The sequence below is a fragment of the Engystomops pustulosus genome, chromosome 1 (genome assembly GCF_040894005.1).
Source record: "Engystomops pustulosus chromosome 1, aEngPut4.maternal, whole genome shotgun sequence".
NCBI classification, from domain to species: Eukaryota; Metazoa; Chordata; class Amphibia; order Anura; family Leptodactylidae; genus Engystomops; species Engystomops pustulosus.
In genome coordinates this window covers 166,733,433-166,755,884 of record NC_092411.1, presented here as the reverse complement: position 1 = coordinate 166,755,884, position 22,452 = coordinate 166,733,433, and the positions used below count along the sequence as shown (strand labels likewise).

Below are 22,452 nucleotides of genomic sequence, written 5' to 3'. Positions count from 1 at the left end.
CACACGCACACACGCACACACACACAGAGAGAGAGCGAGACGGAGAGACACACACACACACACACAGAGAGAGAGAGCGAGACGGAGAGACACACACACACACACACACAGAGAGAGAGCGAGACGGAGAGACACACACACACACACACACACACACACACACACACACAGAGCGAGACGGAGAGACACACACACACACACAGAGCGAGACGGAGAGACACAGACACACACACACACAGAGAGAGCGAGACGGAGAGACACAGACACACACACACACACACACACACACACACACAGAGATCGAGACGGAGAGACACACACACACACACACACACAGAGAGAGAGCGAGACGGAGAGACACACACACACACACAGAGAGCTAGTACATGACTATTTATCGTTATGCATTGTGCCATACACTTTTCTAATATGTGTTATTCTTTATACATAGACAACAATTTGCAGCCCCGAGTCCTCCGTTATGGATGTCATTATTTCATATCCCCTGTTGATAGCTCCTGTGAGTGGTTTCGGAGGGTCTGGTATGGTTGGGGTTAAATTATCTTCATACTATGTATGTTTAAAATGGGAGCTACTTGATATAAAACTAGTACTGTTCTACTTCTCTTTTGGCAGGAACCCAAAGAGAAGGAGAAATTTAAATAGACTGACAAAAAGAAAACACAACCACGTGGATGCAACATGTGTTTTAATAAACTTTCAAGTGATTACTCCTTTATGGAGGTAATAAGAACATTCATTAAAGAAGTCCAATCTTCAGTAGCTTCATCCATGGCCGCTTTTATTCCTCAAGTAGTGCCACCCAAAAAACCTATAATAATGGAAACTTATTCCGAATCTGAGGCAGAGTCATAGGGAGCAAGTACTTCCTTCTCTATGGATATGGATACATTTCCATCACTGGCAGCTACAAAAATGGAATCAAGATATTTATTTGCTTCAGGAAATCTCGATGCATTACTCAAGGCGGTGAGAAATACCTTAAAGATAGAGGACATAGAGGAAGCAAAATCAGTCTGAGACGAGCTCCTTGGCATTCTCAAGGCAAACAAGAGAAGAGATTTCCCAATTAATTATACTCTCAAGGAATTGATACAAGAAGAATGGAGGGAACCTGAAAATAGGATCTCGATATCTAAGAAATTAAAAATACTCTCTTTGATTCTCTTTGATTTTAAAAATTGGAACTCTACGCCTAAGGTAGATGTTCAGGTAACTAAAGTTACAAAGAAAACTGATCTCCCTCTTGAGCATGCCATACAGCTGAAAGATCCTATGGACAGAAAAGCTAAAAAAAAAGTATAGCTGAAAAGTATATTGAAAAAATCATGGCAATCTGCCATGTTAAATTTTAAAGTAAACATAGCCACAGTATCTATCTCCCGTATGCTTTTCTTTTAGCTGACGGAACTGAAGAACCATATTAAATATGGAACTTCAAGAGAAATGTTACTGGATATTATACCTATGCTAAAATCTGCTACAACTTTCATCGCAGATGCCTCTGCTGAAGGAGTTAGATTTAGCGCAAAGGACAGCGCTTTGTCAAATGTAGTCAGATGAGCCATTTGGTTAAGACAATGGAGTGGCGATTGTAGATCTAAAGCTAAATTGTGTAGTCTTCCTTTTCAGGGTAAATACGTATTTGGGGCAGAACTGGATGCCATTCTTGATCAAGCTGCAAATCGGAAGAAGGGGTTTCCCGAAGCAAGGTCAGGTCAAAAGAAACAATCCTTTCGAGACCCCAAAGAAAAAAAGTTTCCTTACATAGGGAAAGGTAAATAATGTAGATGGGCTTCCTCCTCAGTTCTAGTAACTCAGCCTCTACTTTTTAGAAAGCAATGACGCCAGAGTGGGAGCAAGGTTACTTCAGTTCCATCATCACTGGACTCAACCTCAAATCCTGTCAGAGGGTTACAAGCTAGAGTTAAACTCCCTTCCTCCCAACAACTTCATGGTAACACAACAACCATTTCAGACATTGAGCAACCAACTATGGCAAGAAATTTTAAAACTCAAGAAAATGGATGTGATGACTCCGGTGCCCAAAGATTAACAGAGAAGAGGACATTATCCCCCTCTATTTTTAATAAAATAGGCAAATGGTTCATTTTGTCTGATATTCAACCTGAAAAATCTAAAGACTTTCTCTACAGAAGATTCAAGATCGTAACTATTTGCTCAACTACCCTCTTAAACCCGCCAAAAGCATTCTTGTGTACCATCGACCTAAAAGACTCATATTATCATGTGCCAATATATCCACCATCCCAAAAATTCTTCAGGTTTGCAGTCCTCACACCAGAAGGAGACACAGCTTGTTTTCAATACAAAGCTCTTCTGTTAGGGATCTCGTCTGCCCCATGGACATTTTCTAAAATGATAGAGGAAGTGGCATTCTTAAGACCCAAGAAGGTGTTGCTTATTCCATACCTGGACAACCTACTTATAATTGGTCAAACAGAGCAGGAACTTATCCAACACAGGAATATGACGATAACTACACTCCAACAGCTGGGTTGGTACATAAACTGGGACAAATCCAAACTTACCCTCAGTACAGAGACGATATTCCCAGGCACACTTCTGAACACAACCCTTCAGATATCTTTAATTCCTACCGCGAAGATGATGAGACTCATTCAGCAAATATGTCATTTTCAACAACAATAATGTTGTACAATAAGAGAAGCCATGAGACTTCTGGGACAGATGACGGCCTGCATGCAATCAGTCCAATGGAGTCAGAGTAACACTCAAGCTTTCCAGGGTTGGATCCTAGAAGTTTGGGACAAGAACCCACTTCATCTAGACCAAAAGGTTCATATGACCAATTTGACATGCTTTGTGCAGAGATGCGTAATCTGTGTGTGCTATATAAATAAACGATTTTTATTTATTACCTCCTCAAATCAAAACTTCTTTGACATGGTGGACAGAAACTTCACACTTGAAAAAAGGAGTACCTTGGCATCCATGGCCAGTCAAAGTAATCCAGATGCCAGACTATCTGGTGGGGGGGAAAGTGTGGGGGAGAAACTTTGTTAAGGCCAATGGACTATGTCCAGAATCGCTCTTCAAACTTCTGCGAATTAAAAATCGTTTGGGAGACTTTGAAGATCAGTACTCCAGAACTGGGAAATTGTCATATAAAGATCTAGAAGAACAACACTATGGCAGTAGCTTACTTTGAAGCATCAAGGATGCATGAGAAACAGGGAGCTTCTACATCTGTCAGGGAAGATTTTCTCTTGGGCAAAAAAATCTCATTAAGGGCAATCCGTTTAAAAGGAGGAGAACGAGGTGGCAGACTTCCTGAGTAGACATCGGTTGGATCAGAATGAGTGGTGTCTGAACAATGAAGTATTTCAGTAGATAACTCAGGTCTGGGGTTACCGGTGATAGATCTATTTGCCACCAGAGCAAACTCCAAAGTGGAAAATTTCTGCTCTCTAGATGGAACAGGAACAAGCCTTCTGAGAGATCACTGTAGCTTTGTCTGCCCGGATTTTTTGGATCACTGTGGAAATTACCGGAATAGGAAGGCATACATGAGAGGGCCACTGCAGACTTGATTGATCAAGTATGCAGTGGCCCTCTCATGTATGCCTTCCTATTCCGGTGATTTCCACAGTGATCCAAAAAATCTGGGCAGACAAAGCTACAGTGATCTTATAAGTACCCCTCTGGCTAAAAAAAGAACTGGTTTCCGGCTCAAAAGGAGATGGCTCTAACAGACCCTTCTTCTTTTTCAAGGCCCTATTTATTACCCAAACCGTCAGTCTCTGAGCCTCACAGCCTGGATCCTGAGAGGGCAATTTTTAAACTGTGAGGCCTTTCAGACAAAGTAATATCTATTATGAAGGCAAGTCGCAAAGCAGTAACTTTTGCAATATATAGCAAAATGTGGAAAAAGTTTGCCATTTTGAGGTCCATATCAACTAAACCAGACATCTCCCAAAATTTCCCAGGTCCTGGATTTCTTACAGTCCGAGCTTGACAGAGGGTTTAAGACCAATACCCTCAAAGTTCAAATTTCGGCCCTGGGTGCTTTCTTTGATCTACCTTTGGCCGGTAACAAATGGATAAGCAGGTTTGTAAAAGCCACATCTAGATTGAGACCAGATTTTGTACCAAAAATCCCATCATGGGACCTATCTTTAGTACTTAATTATCTTACCCTCCCCCCTAAACCTTTGGAAAATAATAACATAAGGGATCTTACCCTAAATATAACCTTCTTGATAGAAATAACATCTGCTAGAAGGCTGGGTGAAATACAAGCACTATCAGTTAAGGAACCATACATAAGAATTTCTGAAGATAGTGACATTGGCACTTGATAAAATCTTTATTCCTAAGGTTGCTTCAGAATTCCATCGGAGTCAGGAGATCATCCTCCCATCTTTTTGGCAGGATCCAAAATCTCCAAAAGAAATGGTTTGGCATTTTTTGAATGTGAGAAGGACTTTTCTCCATTATATAGAACGCACAGAACCCTGGCACAAAGATTCAAACATTCCCCTCCAGTTTGGAGACGAGAACAAAGGGAAGAAGACATCTAAAGCCTCCATCGCCAGATGGATTCAACTAGTCATCAAGGGTGCATATAAATCCAAAAATCTGACTGTTCCTGGGCCAGTTAAGGCTCATTCAACCAGAGCCATGGCCACCTCGTGGGCAGACAAGAGTCGCTTCCATTGAAGAGATATATGCAGGGCAGCTACCTGATCTAACCAATTGACCTTTGCAAAACATTATAGACTGAACATTCAAAATACCAAAGAACTAGCCTTGGGTAGAAAAGTTCTGCAGGCTGTAGTCCCTCTCTAAGGAGTTATCTGATATATCGCCAGGTGGAGCCATCATGGGGGACGATATGGAAAATGAAGTGAATTATTCTCACCGTTAATTCGGTTTCCATTAGTCCACCATGACGGCCCACTACCAAATTAACTGTGAGAATAATTACCATTTTGCTAGTTATTTGAATACAAATCACATGAATTTACGTTTCACTCCTTATTTTGGAGGAAAAAGTATAGATTACCTGGATGTCACATTAACAGGACAAGACGAAAATATTGAAGTATCACCTTTTCTGAAGTTGGTAGCAGGTAACACAATTTTATTATCCATGTCATGTCACCCCAGACATGTTGTGGATAATATTCCTTATGCGGAGTTGGTTTGCCTCCGCAGAAATAGCTCCAAAGATAGTGTTCAATAATCAATTATTGGACTGGGAAGATAGACTCAGGAGAAGAAAGTATAACCACAAAGTTCTGTCCTCAGCGTAAAGTAGAATTAATAAAGTTAAGAGGAATACACTCCTGAAGGATAAACTTAAGGGGGATAAAACGTAAGCAATAAAAACCAATTTCTTTTGTTACAACATATAGCAACTAATTCCATCACATCAAAAAAAAAAATTATTAGTAAATATTTGCTGATTTTAGAACAAGATAAGGATTTGTAAATGTCTCTCTCAGGGAGTAAGCACCCACCATCAGATCTCTACTTTCCTCAAGTGGCCATTCACGATGTTTAGTGTTTGGGTATTTATCCACCACAAACCAATTTTCCTCCTGCGTTACTTATAAGATTTATGACATAATTACATACATAAATTGCAATACTACTTTTGTAGTTTATTTGATAACATGCACAACATGTGGAAAACATTATGTGGGTTGCACAACATGTGGAAAACAGTATGTGGGTTGCACAATTAATTCCCTGAAGACACAGATAAGGAAACATATTTCAGACAAGAGGACGTGAAGTTCATAAGGGGGCCCCAAGTTCGTTTACATGGAAAGGAATAGAAAAAGTTAAAAAAGGAGGAGGTGATCATATGAAAAAGGAAATAAACAGGGAAACTTGTTTGATGTTCATCCACAAAACCACCCACACATTTGGTATGAACCTGAGACAAGATCTAATTTTGTGCTATTATAAGATGGATGACAGACAGTAATTTGTGTGAGCTTACACATCAAAAAAATTGATTTAATATAATTTACAACTCATCTGTAAGGGATAATGGGTAGCGATTGATTAAAGTATTCTCGACAAGTAAGAATTTATTCCTCTGTATTCAAACTTGTCTTATATTGTCTTATATTGTATTTTTATATATTGGACTATCGAAAAATAATTCTAATACAGTGCTGATATTCTTTCCCTCACCAATTTAGGATAATATTTTCTTAAGGTTTTATATAATATTATGAAGCCACACTCGCCTGACGAACGGTGTCAGTCTAGTCGTGTGATGATTATCACGTGTTTATGACGTCACACGCAGTCTAAGAGCGCAATCTTTCGATGGTTTTGTGATTCTACTTGTATGTAGACCATGAGTAAACTCTTACGAGTGAAGCGCATAGGTTGTTTCCTATGATGCCGATCAATGTAGATCTGTGTACTTTGCCATGAAATATGCTTCTAATGGAACATAATAAAGCAGGACATTTTTGGTTTTCAATCTGCTGAAGCGTGAATCGCTGGTGTTTTTTAAAATATTTGTGTGTGTGTGTGTGTGTAATATATATATATATATATATATATATATATATATATATATATATATATATATATATATATATATATATATATATATATATATATATATATATTATACACACATTATTAGGTACACCTGTCCAACTGCTCGTTAACACTTAATTTCTAATCAGCCAATCACATGGCGGCAACTCAGTGCATTTAGGCATGTAGACATGGTCAAGACAATCTCCTGCAGTTCAAACCGAGCATCAGTATGGGGAAGAAAGGTGATTTGAGTGCCTTTGAACGTGGCATGGTTGTTGGTGCCAGAAGGGCTGGTCTGAGTATTTCAGAAACTGCTGATCTACTGGGATTTTCACGCACAACCATCTCTAGGGTTTACAGAGAATGGTCCGAAAAAGAAAAAACATCCAGTGAGCGGCAGTTCTGTGGGCGGAAATGCCTTGTTGATGCCAGAGGTCAGAGGAGAATTGGCAGACTGGTTCGAGCTGATAGAAAGGCAACAGTGACTCAAATCGCCACCCGTTACAACCAAGGTAGGCAGAAGAGCATCTCTGAACGCACAGTACGTCGAACTTTGAGGCAGATGGACTACAGCAGCAGAAGACCACACCGGGTGCCACTCCTTTCAGCTAAGAACAGGAAACTGAGGCTACAATTTGCACAAGCTTATCGAAATTGGACAGTAGAAGATTGGAAAAACGTTGCCTGGTCTGATGAGTCTCGATTTCTGCTGCGACATTCGGATGGTAGGGTCAGAAAGCATGAATCCATCCAGCCTTGTATCAATGGTTCAGGCTGGTGGTGGTGGTGTCATGGTGTGGGGAATATTTTCTTGACACTCTTTGGGCCCCTTGGTACCAATTGAACATCGTTGCAACGCCACAGCCTACCTGAGTATTGTTGCTGACCATGTCCATCCCTTTATGACCACAATGTACCCAACATCTGATGGCTACTTTCAGCAGGATAATGCGCCATGTCATAAAGCTGGAATCATCTCAGACTGGTTTATTGAACATGACAATGAGTTCACTGTACTCAAATGGCCTCCACAGTCACCAGATCTCAATCCAATAGAGCATCTTTGGGATGTGGTGGAACGGGAGATTCACATCATGGATGTGCAGCCGACAAATCTGCGGCAACTGTGTGATGCCATCATGTCAATATGGACCAAAATCTCTGAGGAATGCTTCCAGCACCTTGTTGAATCTATGCCATGAAGAATTGAGGCAGTTCTGAAGGCAAAAGGGGGTCCAACCCGTTACTAGCATGGTGTACCTAATAAAGTGGCAAGTGAGTGTATATATATATATTATTATACACCCCACTGCTTAACCATTTATCACCAACACTAGTTTTCAGCTCAATGACCAGACTCGATTTTTCAAATCTGCTCTGTATCACGGTAATTGGTTATAACTTCGGAACACTTTAACATATCCAGGTGTTTTTGAGAATGTTTTCTCGTGACACATTGTACTTCATGTTAGTTGTAAAATTTAAGTGATAAGTTTTGCGCTGAAAAAAAGAGAAAATTTGGCAAAAGTTTGTAAAAATTCTTCAATTTCCAAGTTTGAAATATTCTACTTTACAGACAAGAAGTAAAACAACCCAAAAAGCTTGATAATTAACATTTATGGAATGTCTGCTTTATGTTGAGATGATATTTTATGCATCCTGTCATTTTTCTAGGATGTTATGAGGCACAGAACTTTAGGTGCGATTTTTCTCATTTTCATGAAAATCCCCAAAACTCACATTTTGAGGGACAACTCAGCTTCCAAGTGACTTTGAAAGGCCTAAATAATAGTTAAACCCCATAAATTACCCCATTATAGAAACTTCACCCCTCAACGTATTTAAAACAACTTCTATTGAGTCTATTAACCCTTTGTGTTTCACATGGGTTAAAACAATATGGACCTGCGATTTAGAAACTTTTGAATTTTTTTGGAAAATAAATTCATTTAGGCCAAAACTGATGGTTTCATAATAATTTTAAATGATGAAACGCTCTGCAACATTTGATGCCAAATTTCTCCCGAGTGTACAGATACCCCATATGTGGTGGTAAACTGCTGTGACAAAGTCACTATTGAATTGGAGAGAAAATGAGTGTTTATGTGTATTACAGCGACCACAATGTGAATTGGGTCAAACTGGAAGCTGTTTTCCATGTGTAGGTCTCTTGGAAGACCTGGTACAGGACCCTAATTGCTGGAGTGGAGACAGAAGTGTGATCACTGCTCCAGACCAAAGCTTCCCTTAAAGAAGGGTGTGGAGCAGTCAGAAGTTGCTCTCTACCTGGAGACACAGAAGCTGGACTGTGTGAGAGCCACACGTGAGTGACACTGGGTTACTGAATGTATGTTTCATGCTGGCAGGGAGAAGCCCTCCAGTGGCTAGTGAGGGCCGCCAAGTGTTTAGTTAGAGCCGGACAGGCAAGGATTTTTATTTGATGTTTTGTTTGTTACTGCTGTTTTTGCTGGAATAAATGCACAGTTTCAACTTTAATCCTGCTGTCCAAGAGAGCTTTGTCATTGCCGACCCCCACGTTTAAGCTGAACCCCTACAATTGGTGGAGGATGCGGGCAGGTTGCTAGCGGCAACTGCATGACAAAAGCTGCGGATGAACTTTAACTTTGTGAAAATTTAAAGGGCCAGAAGTCTATGTGCTGTGTGAAAGCAGCTACGGTGCTGCAGGGTCCAGACAAGACAATGGAGGAGCTGATGGAGCAGCTGAGACAGTCTAACCTGAGACATGAGCAATTTATGGCTGATGTGCGACAAGCGCAACAAGAAGTACGACGGCAGACCACTGTGCGGCAGCAAAGCATGGAAAGCCTGAATGCACGTCTGAGAGCAGAGAATAGTATGCTGGCCTCCAGCCTGGCTGTGACGTCTAAAGGTCCAGATGCAAAGAGTAAGAGTACTGTTGCTATGGACAACCAACAGGAGCCATGTTGGGGATGTCTACAGGTGGATCGCTGCATGAAAGGATGTCCTGTTGCTAAGAGGCCCAGTGTTTTGTTGGAGGTGCCATATAGGAGGAGCAATACTGTTGCTACAAGCAACCAACCTCAAAAACGCCTGGACATATGGGATCGATTTTCTGCAACAGAGGAATTGCTACTTACAACCCAGCACCGATACCAAACCCCTGGTAAAGTGAAATATCATCCGGGAATTCCTGGTAAGACTGTTCGGGGCTTTAAGGGAGCTGGGAGGAGTGTGAACACCCTGAAAAATAATGTTACAGTGGGCTTGGGAAAGCCAAATGTACATAATTATGGACTAACCAAAGGGCTGGTGAAGTGTGCGTGTTTCCAGGGGCTTGGTCATGTTTCCATTGACTGTCCATTAATGGTTAAACCCTCTGCTGGTTCTGATCAGAAGTATGATGTGGTCAGAGGGAACCAAAATCCTGGACCTGTGATGACACAACAGGTGCAACTTCCAAGAAAGACATTTGAATGTACTGTGGGTGGAATTCCATTAGGGGTTAGTTTGGTTCCAGACCAAAAGATTTCCAAAATCAGGCCAGAACGAATACTGTTTCTGGATGTTGTTCATGAGACCCACAAGACTGTGACTTTAAACTTTGAGACTGAGTTTGGAACAGTGGAACATGAACTTGTTAAATCTGATGATACTGATGTGGAGATTGTGCTAGGCCGAGATTTCAAGTTCTGTGGGAAAATTCTGGGGAAAAAATATGTTCTTGCTAATCCTGGTGTTTATCCGCAGGAGACAAATTCCCCAGAAAATGCTGTGATCTCTCAGAAAGAACCTGCATCCATAGAGCCTTTACCTGATGATAAAAATGTGTGTAGTGAAATGCTATGTGATAACAATGTCACCCAGTATTCCTCTGGTGTACACCTGAAGCCTCACAGTGCAGAGTCTGTAGACTTGGTGGTAGGTGCTCCAGAGCTTGTGAAAACACAGGTGTCTAAGTGCGCAAAGGTGCCCCTAGAGGCTGTGGCTGGTAATAGTGAAAATTCATTATGTGAGGAAAATGTACCATTACATGATGTCAATGTTGTTACCAATGCTAACACAGAAAATGTTATGACTATGCCAGTATTAAGCACTAATAATGTGTTTGCTAATATCGACCAATTCTCTCCTACACTGACAGGGAACAAAGATCAGATGGACATTTCTGTGGGGGGAGAAAATGTGGTGGTAAATGTATTTTCCAATGTGACCACACAAGACAGGGAGGTACATAATGGTGGGGAGATTTTTACTGACCATGTAACACTCCTCTCACATAACACCTGTGCAGGTGATGGAGGTGACGCTGAGTGCTGTGTGGAGATGACTGATTGTGCTGTGGACTCAGGTTTGACTGAACTGAGTAAATCAAGCGGCAGGGATCTGTCATTACATTCAGAGAAGCGCCCTAGTGTGAATGAAGCCATAAGTGAGGCAGGTGCGTTTCCAGTTGGAACTGTCAGTGAGGTGGGTGCACTTGTGGTGGCTATGGCACCTGTCAGTGAGGTGGGTGCACTTGTGGTGGCTATGGCACCTGTCAGTGAGGTGGGTGCACTTGTGGTGGCTATGGCACCTGTCAGTGAGGTGGGTGCACTTGTGGTGGATATGGCACCTGTCAGTGAGGTGGGTGCACTTGTGGTGGATATGGCACCTGTCAGTGAGGTGGGTGCACTTGTGGTGGATATGGCACCTGTCAGTGAGGTGGGTGCACTTGTGGTGGATATGGCACCTGTCAGTGAGGTGGGTGCACTTGTGGTGGATATGGCACCTGTCAGTGAGGTGGGTGCACTTGTGGTGGATATGGCACCTGTCAGTGAGGTGGGTGCACTTGTGGTGGATATGGCACCTGTCAGTGAGGTGGGTGCACTTGTGGTGGATATGGCACCTGTCAGTGCTGAAACGCTCAGTACTAATCCAGATAAATATGGAATAACTTCCCTAGAAGTCATTATTACTGATGTTATGAAGTATGACACAGACAGACGCGATTGTGATAGAAATAGTGCGCAAGAGGACAAGATTTCACCCCTAGAAATTGTGCCCCCTGCAGGCAGTTATAATGAAAGAGATAGTGATTGCTGTGTAGCGCTTGATCATGTCAAAGGGATGAAGGGAGCCATGGATATGGATTTCAGCCCTGGTTCTGTGAGTTATGCTGCAGAGCAGGATGAGGGTCCTGACAGCTTTGTAGAAAGGACCTCTACCTTGAGTGAGATACACAAACTGAGTGTGCCTGAGAAGTGTAATGGGAAAGTGATCTTTGCTGACCCGATGGAACAGTCAAGTGATAGAACAGAGGCAGATTCCTTGGTTTCCAGTATGAAGGGAAGTGTAGCGTATGAAAGTGGCTACATTCCAGTGAATCTGGTGTCTATTACAATGACTTCTCTAGATTTTCAGATGGCTATAAATGCTGGGAATGGTAAGGATTACAATACAGAGGATAGTGGTGATGCATGTATGTCTGCCATGGACACTGGCTGTTCTCATACACAACTGATGAGTGGGAGTGGTGATCAGAACACTTGCTTGCAGTTTGACACAAATACTTCAGAAGATGTTGGGCTGATTGTATTGTCCTCAGGTGGTGGATATAAGATACATGAGGAACTTATGGAGTGTGTGCATGTATCCTGTGCATTTAATGTGGTACCAGCTACTCAGTCCATATTACAAGTGGATATGTCCAAAGTTGCTTTTGAAAGCTTGAAATATGGTATGACTGATTATAAAAACTGTTTGCCCATAAAATCTATGTGTGTGCAAGATGTGGAGCCTGAGACTTGCTTTGTCCAGGCAACATTATACATGGACGACATCCCACGCAAGAAACCTTATTACAAGGGGGTGAGCACATTACAAAAGAAAGATGTCCATTTAAAATTTGGAAAATTTGACCCTGGGGGTTGTAGTCAGGTGATCCCACCTACGGTTGTGATCAAAGGGGGGGGATATGTGACAAAGTCACTATTGAATTGGAGAGAAAATGAGTGTTTATGTGTATTACAGCGACCACAATGTGAATTGGGTCAAACTGGAAGCTGTTTTCCATGTGTAGGTCTCTTGGAAGACCTGGTACAGGACCCTAATTGCTGGAGTGGAGACAGAAGTGTGATCACTGCTCCAGACCAAAGCTTCCACACTGCAATGGGTCTAACAATGCACCAGGTGTGCAATCCCTTAAAGAAGGGTGTGGAGCAGTCAGAAGTTGCTCTCTACCTGGAGACACAGAAGCTGGACTGTGTGAGAGCCACACGTGAGTGAGACTGGGTTACTGAATGTATGTTTCATGCTGGCAGGGAGAAGCCCTCCAGTGGCTAGTGAGGGCCGCCAAGTGTTTAGTTAGAGCCGGACAGGCAAGGATTTTTATTTGATGTTTTGTTTGTTACTGCTGTTTTTGCTGGAATAAATGCACAGTTTCAACTTTAATCCTGCTGTCCAAGAGAGCTTTGTCATTGCCGACCCCCACGTTTGAGCTGAACCCCTACACTGCTTTATGGGCGCACGGCCGGGAATAGAATGAAAGCAGCGCCATTCACAGCAGATTTGTATTGTCACATTGTACAAGCTATAAAATTTACTTTCTTTGGTAATGCGAACATATGAGGGCTTATTATTTGCAGGGTGAGATACAATGTATAGATAATTATTTTGGGGGTGTCTTGAGCTTTTATTACATTAACTATTTCAAGGGGGACACAAACAAAATCATCAATTTTTATTTGGGATTTTTAGCACTTTTTTTTCCCCCTGCTCACCGTAACGTAAAAATAATATTTTACCTTTATTCTCTGGTTCACTACGATTACGGTGATACCTCATTTATAGTTTTTCTTATCTTTGCTCAATTTTATTGAGCAAAACCATTATTGGAGGAAATCGAGAGAATTAGACAATACTGTTGCTCCTCTGTTCATTAAAAGGTCAACTCAATCATTATCAAGTGTGAATATTGACCTATGATGTTGCACCCCTGCTTATTGGCGGGCTTGTCTATAATTTTATCATTGTGAACGCTGACAAGATCTGTTGTATATTCCCACATCAGCAAGTCCAGTCTCAGTGTGAATATGACCACGTGCTGTTGCACACTTTGTTCATCAGTATGTCTATTTATAGCACTTAACAAATGTGAATATGGTTGAGTTCTATCACATCCCAGCTTATTAGCATGTCTGTCAGGTTGTTTTATACATGAAATACTGGTCATGATGGGACTTGAAGTACAATGTTAGCCAGATGCTAAAGCTTTGCAATCAATCGCTCTTTTTCTTTTTTTTTTTTTTTTTTTTTTTTAAAACATTTTTTGTTTTTTTGACAATAAAAATTTGACAGACAATATATGCCCCGTGGGCACCTATTACATCTTTTTAGTAACTAGTGAACAGAGGCATGAGGAATATCATAGCAATTCCCGACATCAAACTTCTTGCTTTTGTAATTCTGAACATTTGTATAAAAGTAATATATTGTGACAGAACATAGTCACTACTGAGTAAATTGTAGGTGACTGCAGGGCACATACCAACAGAAGGACCGAAAGGACAAAGAAAATTTGTATATAACAAAGAGGGCAAAAGTATGATTACTCAATGTCGTTTCCTAGTTTAAACAGTAGAACAGTAAACAGTAGAACTAGGCCTACAATTACTGACAATCCAAAAAATCATTTTAGAAAATATGCGCTTTGTATCCAAGTATCCCATTGTTTTTTGAAAGTATTATAGTTATTATTTTGAAGAGAGATGGCTTTCTCATAAGAGCAAATAATTTTTATTTGGGTGATGACCTCACCTATGGCTGGCCTTTGCGTATTTTTCCAATATCTCGTAATCGCTCTTTTTCTGAAAAGGAAGGGTTTAACTTTTTTCTTGGGGAAAACCCCTTTAAAATGAACTTGGCCTATTTTTCTCTTATTTTGGGCATTATGGGACATTACTTCATGGGGGCTTCGATTTACAAAAAATATGCAAGTGAAGAGATGCAGAATCCTGGCCTTCCCCCTTGTGTGTCTGATTTTTTCAATTTGGCTTCAGGCCTGTGAGAAAACCACCCTGCACCCCCATTTTCCAGCCTTCCCTTTTCCATCTCCCCACTTTTGTATTTTTGCATTGGCAGTCCATCATTGAAATTTTGTTTGGCAGAGTTTGTTTGCTAGAACAGCATTGTATTTTGAATTTTTTAGGGTATTAAATCTGTACTTTACAGACTGCGGGTATTACTGGTGGGTGTTTGCTGCATTATGCTGAGCCCTCTCTATACACCCAAACCAGGAATGTGACATAATAGTCACATAAAGTCTCATATATTTATTATACATTTCTCCCTATGAACAGTCTTTTTTTATAACTTTTACGTAAGGAAAAACCTCACTTTACACAAAACAACCTTATTTATATTTAGCTGCTACAGACTGGTCCTTAGTAATCTGCGGGACTCTGTAATGAAAGGTAGACGGTAAGAGGAAGAAGAGGAGATCTATTGTGGTAGTCCTTTCCTCTCTGAATTTGCAAAGGGCAGTGGCAAAGATGACGCTGTCCACGTGAAGTGTATATCTTTATTGCATAACTGTGAACATGGACATTTTTCCTGGAGCACATCCTTCCTTCTTGATGATTGGTAGTAACAGCCAGAAATATCTGCCTCTCTTTCATCCTGTTGGTGCCTCCTTGATGTGGCCGTGAGGAGAGTATATGTTTTATGCGGTAGCAGCAATTTTATGTTTTTCATTCCTAGTAGTACCTTGTTATAGTTTTAACCAATTTTCTGATTGCAGGCTCTGGAAGAGGAAAATATGGTTTATGGACGAAGCAGCAGTCGGAACATTTATCTTAATGTGGCAGTCAACACACTGAAGAAACTCAGAAGCAAAGGATCAGAAAAGAAAACTGTGTCTAAAAGTGAGTAAACATAATATATTTTATATATTTTTTTGGACATGTTACTTCTTTTGCCATATTTTTTTTTCAACGCTTTATTTCTATTTTTCAAACAGAAAAGGTTTTTTAACATACAATTCTGTCCAGGCACAAGCGTCTCAAAAATGTAGCGTATTACATACAATGCAAATACAAGTAGGTCGGAACCATTTGGTGGATCAGGAGCATTATAGAAGATGCTTGGGATGATAACATTTAAGAACACCTTGTCAGCTATTTTTTTTTTTTTTTTTTTTTTTTTATAAAGCATTCGACTTATTAACGTGGGCCACGTGTCTCACAGTATAGGTCCCATGGGGACCAGAAAGCTTCAAATGCATCTATTTTATCATTCAATTGAGCAGTCAGTTGTTCCATTAGTCTGATGTCTTTAACACTGGCATATAAAAATGCATAAAAACAAGGTTTCTGGCTTCTTCCAAAACAGGGACTAAGCATTTAGCTGCATTAAGGTTATGAATAGTTGGACTACGAATAGTTTCAGGCAATAGGTTGAGTAAACATAGTGTGGGATCCATAGGGATGTCAATGTGAAGTACATTCAAGAGCATCTTCTTAATCCTAGCCCAATAGCTTCCTATGGAGGGGCACTTCCAGAAAATATGGAAGAGTGAGCCCTTCACTCTACCACAGTGCCAACACATATCTGATATGGTCGGGTTGAACTTATGAAGCAATTTGGGTGTGTGATACCATATCATAAGCAGTTTAATCTGATTTTCATTGTAGAGGGAGTTAACAGCGGCTTTTTGTGCTTTGGACCAGATAATCTGCCACTGTTCCAGGGAAAGTAGTCCAGGATGCAATATGTCTGAGATGGGCAGAAAAATAGTATAGTTTCAAGTCCGGGAGTGCCATGCCTCCATTGGAAGAGTTAGGAGTCATAACTGACTTTGGAATCCAGTGTCTTCGCACATTCCAGACATAGTTCAGACATTTGGAATGAAGTCTAGACAATCAAGCCATGTGTACCCTAACTGGTAGTGTTTCAAATAGGTGCAGCGTAGGAGGGGGGGGGGATTGGAAAAACCGACTGTAGGGCCTCGAGCTCCCTCTGAGGTATATAAATTGGGAGAGCTTCCGTCTTGGTATTGTTGATTTTATAACCCGAGAAAGAACTATAACGATCTAGTGTTGCTTGCAGATTCGACAATGTAATGGAAGGATTGGTTAGGGTAAGTAAGACCTCATCTGCAAATTGGTGTAAACTATGAAGTATACCAATAGTTACGCCAAATTTAATTCATCAAAAGAAAGAATTTAATGTTAAAAAGGCAAATAAAAAAATATATATACACAGTATAGTCCAAATGACGCTTTTCGGGTCGCAGACCCTTTATCAAATACAAGGACACAAATGAATACATGGTAACAGTATGGTGGTCTTTAAATAGAAAATGGGTATGTACTTACAAGCATAATGCTGTGCGGTGAGTGGATAGGAGAAAGGCGCGAAATACGGGCTTCTGGCGCGCCGCCGGCGACAGCCGGGTTGGGCATGCACAGTATATTCGTTTAGGCTGAAGATGCCGGAAATACCGGAAGTGATTTGGAAGTAGAGAACGCGGTGAGCAGCCGTCATGACAACGGAGCATGCGCACTAAATGCTCCAGGTAAGTAATGTTAGGAGCGGTATCTCTGGGCATCCAATGCGCGTGTCAAGATTATGCGCTAGTTAGGATGAGAGACAACAAGGTTATTTAATTAGATTAGGAGAGGTACCGGAAAATTAAAATGATGCGTGAATAAAAGGGTTATTCAAAGTGATTGAGAAGATGCAGTGGGTAATTCTTAAGATGAATAAATAATTAATTAATCAGTATACACTTAATAATAGATAATATTAAGTCACACTATAGAATAATAATTAATTAATGCGGGAACACATTTGGAGAATAAATTCTTACTATTTAAAATAAATATATTTAACCATATCTAATACAAAAGGCACTTAACCTTAGTAAATGAATAAATAAATAAATAAATAAATAAAGGCAATAAATATATATCAGAGAGCTAAAACCCATGAATCATTAAAAGGAATATCTATGAAAACAACATATTTAACAGTCTGGAAGTTGTTTGGAATGTATATACACATATTACCTAAAATTTACAGAGTTATATTCTTGAATGGATAGGATGACAAAAATAGAGAAGGTGGGAAGAATAAATGAAAAAGAGATATGTATAGGACTCTAGGACTATGATAGTAAAAACTTGAAAGGATGTTTTTCAATACACGTTTTCCAGGCTTTCGTTCAGTCCAGTGGGTGTCAAACATAGTAATTTGAAAATCCAAAACATTTCTCTTTTCTTCAAATAGTTAAATCTCTGTGGTGTGTTGGGTTTTATGTGTTCAATAGGAGTTATATTGAAATCACTCATATTGCAACTATGATGGGTGGCTGCATGGCGTGAGACACTATGCAGAACAAAGCCTTTTTCTATGTTTTGTCTATGTTGAGCCTCTCCCTCAATGGTTGGATGGTGCGTCTTATATATTGAAGTTTACATTTACACTCTAACAGATATATGATATATTTTGAGCTACAATTAAGAAAGCTCTTAATTGGGTACACTTCTCTGGTAATTGTAGACATAAAGTTACTTTGTCTGTGTGTAATCGAGTCAAAGCACGTACATCGGTTGTGACCACTGTGAGAAGGTACAAGGGGCCGTTATTGAAGGCAGATATGTGTCACTGAGGTGCCTGGCCTCAGTGAAGTGAGCCGGTTAATGTTTGGTCAGGAACCTTAGGTTTCTGACAATTGTTAATGCAGTTGATCCGGGCTGGCTTTCATTGGAGTAATCAAGAGCAGGGTGGGTGACTACTCCCACATATCCAGGCCAGGTTTTGACTGAGAGATAAAGCCAGGAAGCTCAGGTGAGCTGGGGGATGTGTTTGCAGTCTGGAAGTCTCTGCTATACTGCATGCAGAGCTGGAGGGGTTACACAGCCAAGGACCAGCAATAGTGACATTGTCTGGTTATGCTGCTGGATGGAGACACAACCTACAAAGGACTGTGAGTCAAGCCTGTTTATATGGACTGTATTTTTTGTTATATGCTGAAGCAAGCGATTCTGTTTTGTTACACTGTTTTTGGAAAGAAATAAAACCGCTACCTGGACTGTTATTGAAGTTGCCATTTGAGTTGATCCCCTACACCACATTTGAAGCTCCCTAACATCTTGGGAAAGAAAGAAGACTTAGCATTTTTTTGTAACTACCTCTGGCCGAAGACGACTAAGTGCTAAGATATTCTTGAGGGTTTCTGACCTTCTGAAGGTTACTTGTGTTTTTTTGGGGATGGATTCCCTCAGGTAGGGGTCGTGCATAAGTATTTCCCAATGTTTGTTTAGAATTGTGCGGATTTCGTGACAGTCAGTTAAGAAGGTTGTAATAAAATTGACGTTATAAAGATTTCTGTCTGTGTTTTTATTCATTTCAAGTAGACATGTTTTTTGTGAAAGAGCACCTGCCTTTCTAGCGGCTGTTTGGATAAGAGAAGAGGGATATTTCTTTGCTCTAAAACATTTATTTAAAATCTCGCACTGGTGTACAGTCTTTATCGTCCGTACAATTGCGCCAAATTCTTTTATACTGCCCATAGGGTACATTTGTGAGCCATTTTTTAAAATGACTACTGTTAAAATCTAAAAAACTGTTACTATCTACTTGTTTAAAAAATGTTTTTGTTTTGATATCGCCATCTGGAGTGTGAAAGATGACCACATCTAAAAATTCAGCACCCCAAGAGTTCTCAAGAGCTTAAATAGGCTTTGACATTATGGCAAATGACATACAGCAATGAAGAGAGACAATATATTTACGCAAGGGTATACAGAGGACATTATATAATACCTCAATTACAATATATATGTGTAACAATCAAGCTGCACATCATACACTGTCTTTATCCGCTCCTTCACCTCCCTCCAAAAGATTTCCAAAGTGGGACATTCATTCCCACATCATGTGCAGCAAGTGTGCTCCCACACGGCCACACCAAGAGAAATTGTCATCACTTCTTATTCCAACCCTATGCCACCACACAGGAGTCCTATAAATTCTATGGCATAAGAATAGTTGGGAAAGCCTCTGCCTCTCACTAGGAAACAATTCAGATGTCCAAGCTAATATGGATGTCCATTGTTCATCTGTCAGGGGTCCCAAATCTGCATCCCACTAGGAGCGGACTGCTTGTGGATACTTTTTATGATATTCCCCTAGCAGTTGCCTATATATCAGCAATCTAACCCCTGTACTATCCCCCAGGGAGACAAGAATATTAACTGGTTCGTGACCGCCCACCATGTATTCACGGCGGCGGTCGGGTCCCGCTGCATAGAGGGCTCACGGGCTGAGCCCTCTCCATAGCCGGTAAGTCTTTGCTGCATATTGCATTAAAGACTTATCGGTAACACCCGCAATCGGTGCTAGCACCGATCGCGGGTGTTATCACAGCGATGGCGTCCGGCAAAGCTGCCGGCAGTCTCAAAAAGATAGCGGCGCATGGCCCCCGCCATCTTGCCTGGGATCGTCGCTCCCCGGGACGTCACCGTCAAATTATAATAAAAAAACCTAAAAATTCAAATCACCCCCCTTTCTCTAGAACTGACATAAATATAAATAAACAGTAAAACTCATAAATACATTAGGTATCGACGCGTCCGAAAATGCCCAATCTATCAAAATATATTAACGGTTTTTCAATGCGTTTAACCCCGTAACGGAAAATAGCGCCCAAAGTCGAAAATGGAACTTTTTCGCCATTTTGAAAATTATAAAAAAATCTATAAAAAGTGATGAAAAGGTCGTACAGTCCTAAAAATGATAACATTGAAAATATTATCAAATGTCGCAAAAGATGACACCACCCACAGCTCCGTACACCAAAGTATAAAAAAAGTTATTAGCGCCAGAAGATGGCAAAATCAAAAGAATAATTTTTTTTTCCGGAGGTTTTAATTTTTGTAAATGTATGAAAACATTATAAAACCTATACAAATTTGGTATCCCCTCAACCCAAAGAATAAAGTAGACATGTCATTTGGGGCGCTCAGTGAAAAACTTAATATCCAAGCCCACAAGAAAATGGCGCAAATGCGTTTTTTCACCATTTTCACTGCATTTGGAATTTTTTTTCCTGCTTCTGAGTACATGGCATGGAATATTTAATTCCATCACTATGAAGTGCAATTTTTTACGCAGAAAACAAGCAGTCACACAGCTCTTTACGTGTAAAAATATAAAAGTTATAGATTTTTGAATGTGGGGAGTGAAAACTGGACATGAAAAAACAGGAAAGGGCCCGGTCCTTAACCGGTTAAGCACCAGATGATGTTTAATGTTCAACAGCGCATTCAAAGCCTGCCTTAGTTGCACAGTAATGATAAAAGATGTTAAATGGCAACTGAAACCCTTCACGCAACTGTTCAAAAATCTTTAAAGGAAACCTACCACTTGTAGTGGCAGGTTTCTGATGGAAATACCGGGCACCAGCTTAGGGTGAGCTGGTGCCGGAGCTTATTTTCGTTAGTGTTTTAAACCGCGGTATCGTGGTTTAAAACACTTTTTAAACTTTATAGCCGGCGCAGGCAGGTACGCGCTCGGCGCTTACCGTGCGCGCGGCTACATAGGAAGTGAATGCGAGCCGCGCGCATGGTAAGCGCCGAGCGCGTTCTGTTTAAAAAGTTTTAAAGTTTAAAAATTGTTTTAAACCGCGATACCGCGGTTTAAAACACTAACGAAAATCACCCTGAGCTGGTGCCCGGTATTTCCATCAGAAACCTGCCACTTTTTAAACTTTTTAAAAAGAACGCGCTCGGCGCTTACCATGCGCGCGGCTCGCATTCACTTCCTATGTAGCCGCGCGCACGGTAAGCGCCGAGCGCGTACCTGCCTGCGCCGGCTATAAAGTGGTAGGTTTGTGGTAGGTTTCCTTTAAAACGTCTTTTGACACCACCTGTGCAACCCCATGGATCCCTTTAGACTCCCATAGGCTGCATTCCTGCAACTTGGCTACCTCGGGAAGTGCTGGGTTACCCCATAATGGAGTGAATTTTGTGCAACCTTCCAATCCCCAACATCTGTTTGGCTTTCCTCCATACTTCGGTCAGTAATGATACCGTAGGTAGGGCATCTGGAGGACGGATCTGGGCTCCTATTTCCAGAAGGTAGAGAGGAGGCTTTCCTCCGTTACAATATGACAGAAGACGTTCCACCTCCAGTGGGCTATCGGGTTGTCCCCATCCCTTTTAATTGTTGTAATTTGGCTGCTAGGAAATAAAAATATGGGTTTGCATGGCTAACCCTCCTTTGTCCTTTGCAATGTCTCCAAGCGGATTCGGGGCACCTTTTTACGCCATATGAGCGATCCTAATATACCCTGTATACGATAAAAGTATGACATTGGAATTCATATTGGTGAGTTGTGAAATAAGTAAAGAAACTGCAGAATAAATACCATTTTGGTCAAATTTGCCCTTCCAACCACAGATAGTGGGACCTTGCACCACACATCTGCCTTGTCTAGAGCCTTAGTAATCAATGGTTGGAGGTTCAGAGCCACATAATCCTTTGGGTCAGACAACACCCACACCCCAAGATACTTAAAGGATGATACAATCTGCAGTTGTCCCGCATCAAACTAGTCAGGGAGTAGGTCTAAGGGGAGAGGAGCACCGATTTTTCCCCAATTTATCTGGATACCAGAATATCCACCATACTCAATATTGATGCCCATGAATGAGAGAGAGAATACTGTACATTATTAAGAAATAATATGTCATCCGCATATAAGGCTACCCGTTCCTCCAGCGATCCGTACTTGAAGCCTCCAATTTCTCTTTAGGCCCTAACCAAGCATGCCAACGGCTCCGCTGCCAGGGCAAACAAGAATGTAAACAGGGGGCAGCCCTGCCGTGTTCCCCTACCAAACTCAAATGGATT

At 41.0% G+C, this 22,452-nt stretch overlaps 1 protein-coding gene across 5 annotated transcripts in view; it reads left to right on the top strand.

Annotated features, from left to right (window-relative positions):
* REXO1 (RNA exonuclease 1 homolog) overlaps positions 1 to 22,452 on the top strand; it is a 559,659-nt gene that overhangs the window by 189,185 nt on the left and 348,022 nt on the right. For all 5 annotated transcript variants that reach the window (XM_072113796.1, XM_072113777.1, XM_072113787.1 and 2 more), the window contains exon 7: positions 15,335 to 15,458. In XM_072113796.1, coding sequence (XP_071969897.1) covers positions 15,335 to 15,458 — 124 coding nt within the window. The remainder of the gene's footprint in view (positions 1 to 15,334; positions 15,459 to 22,452) is intronic.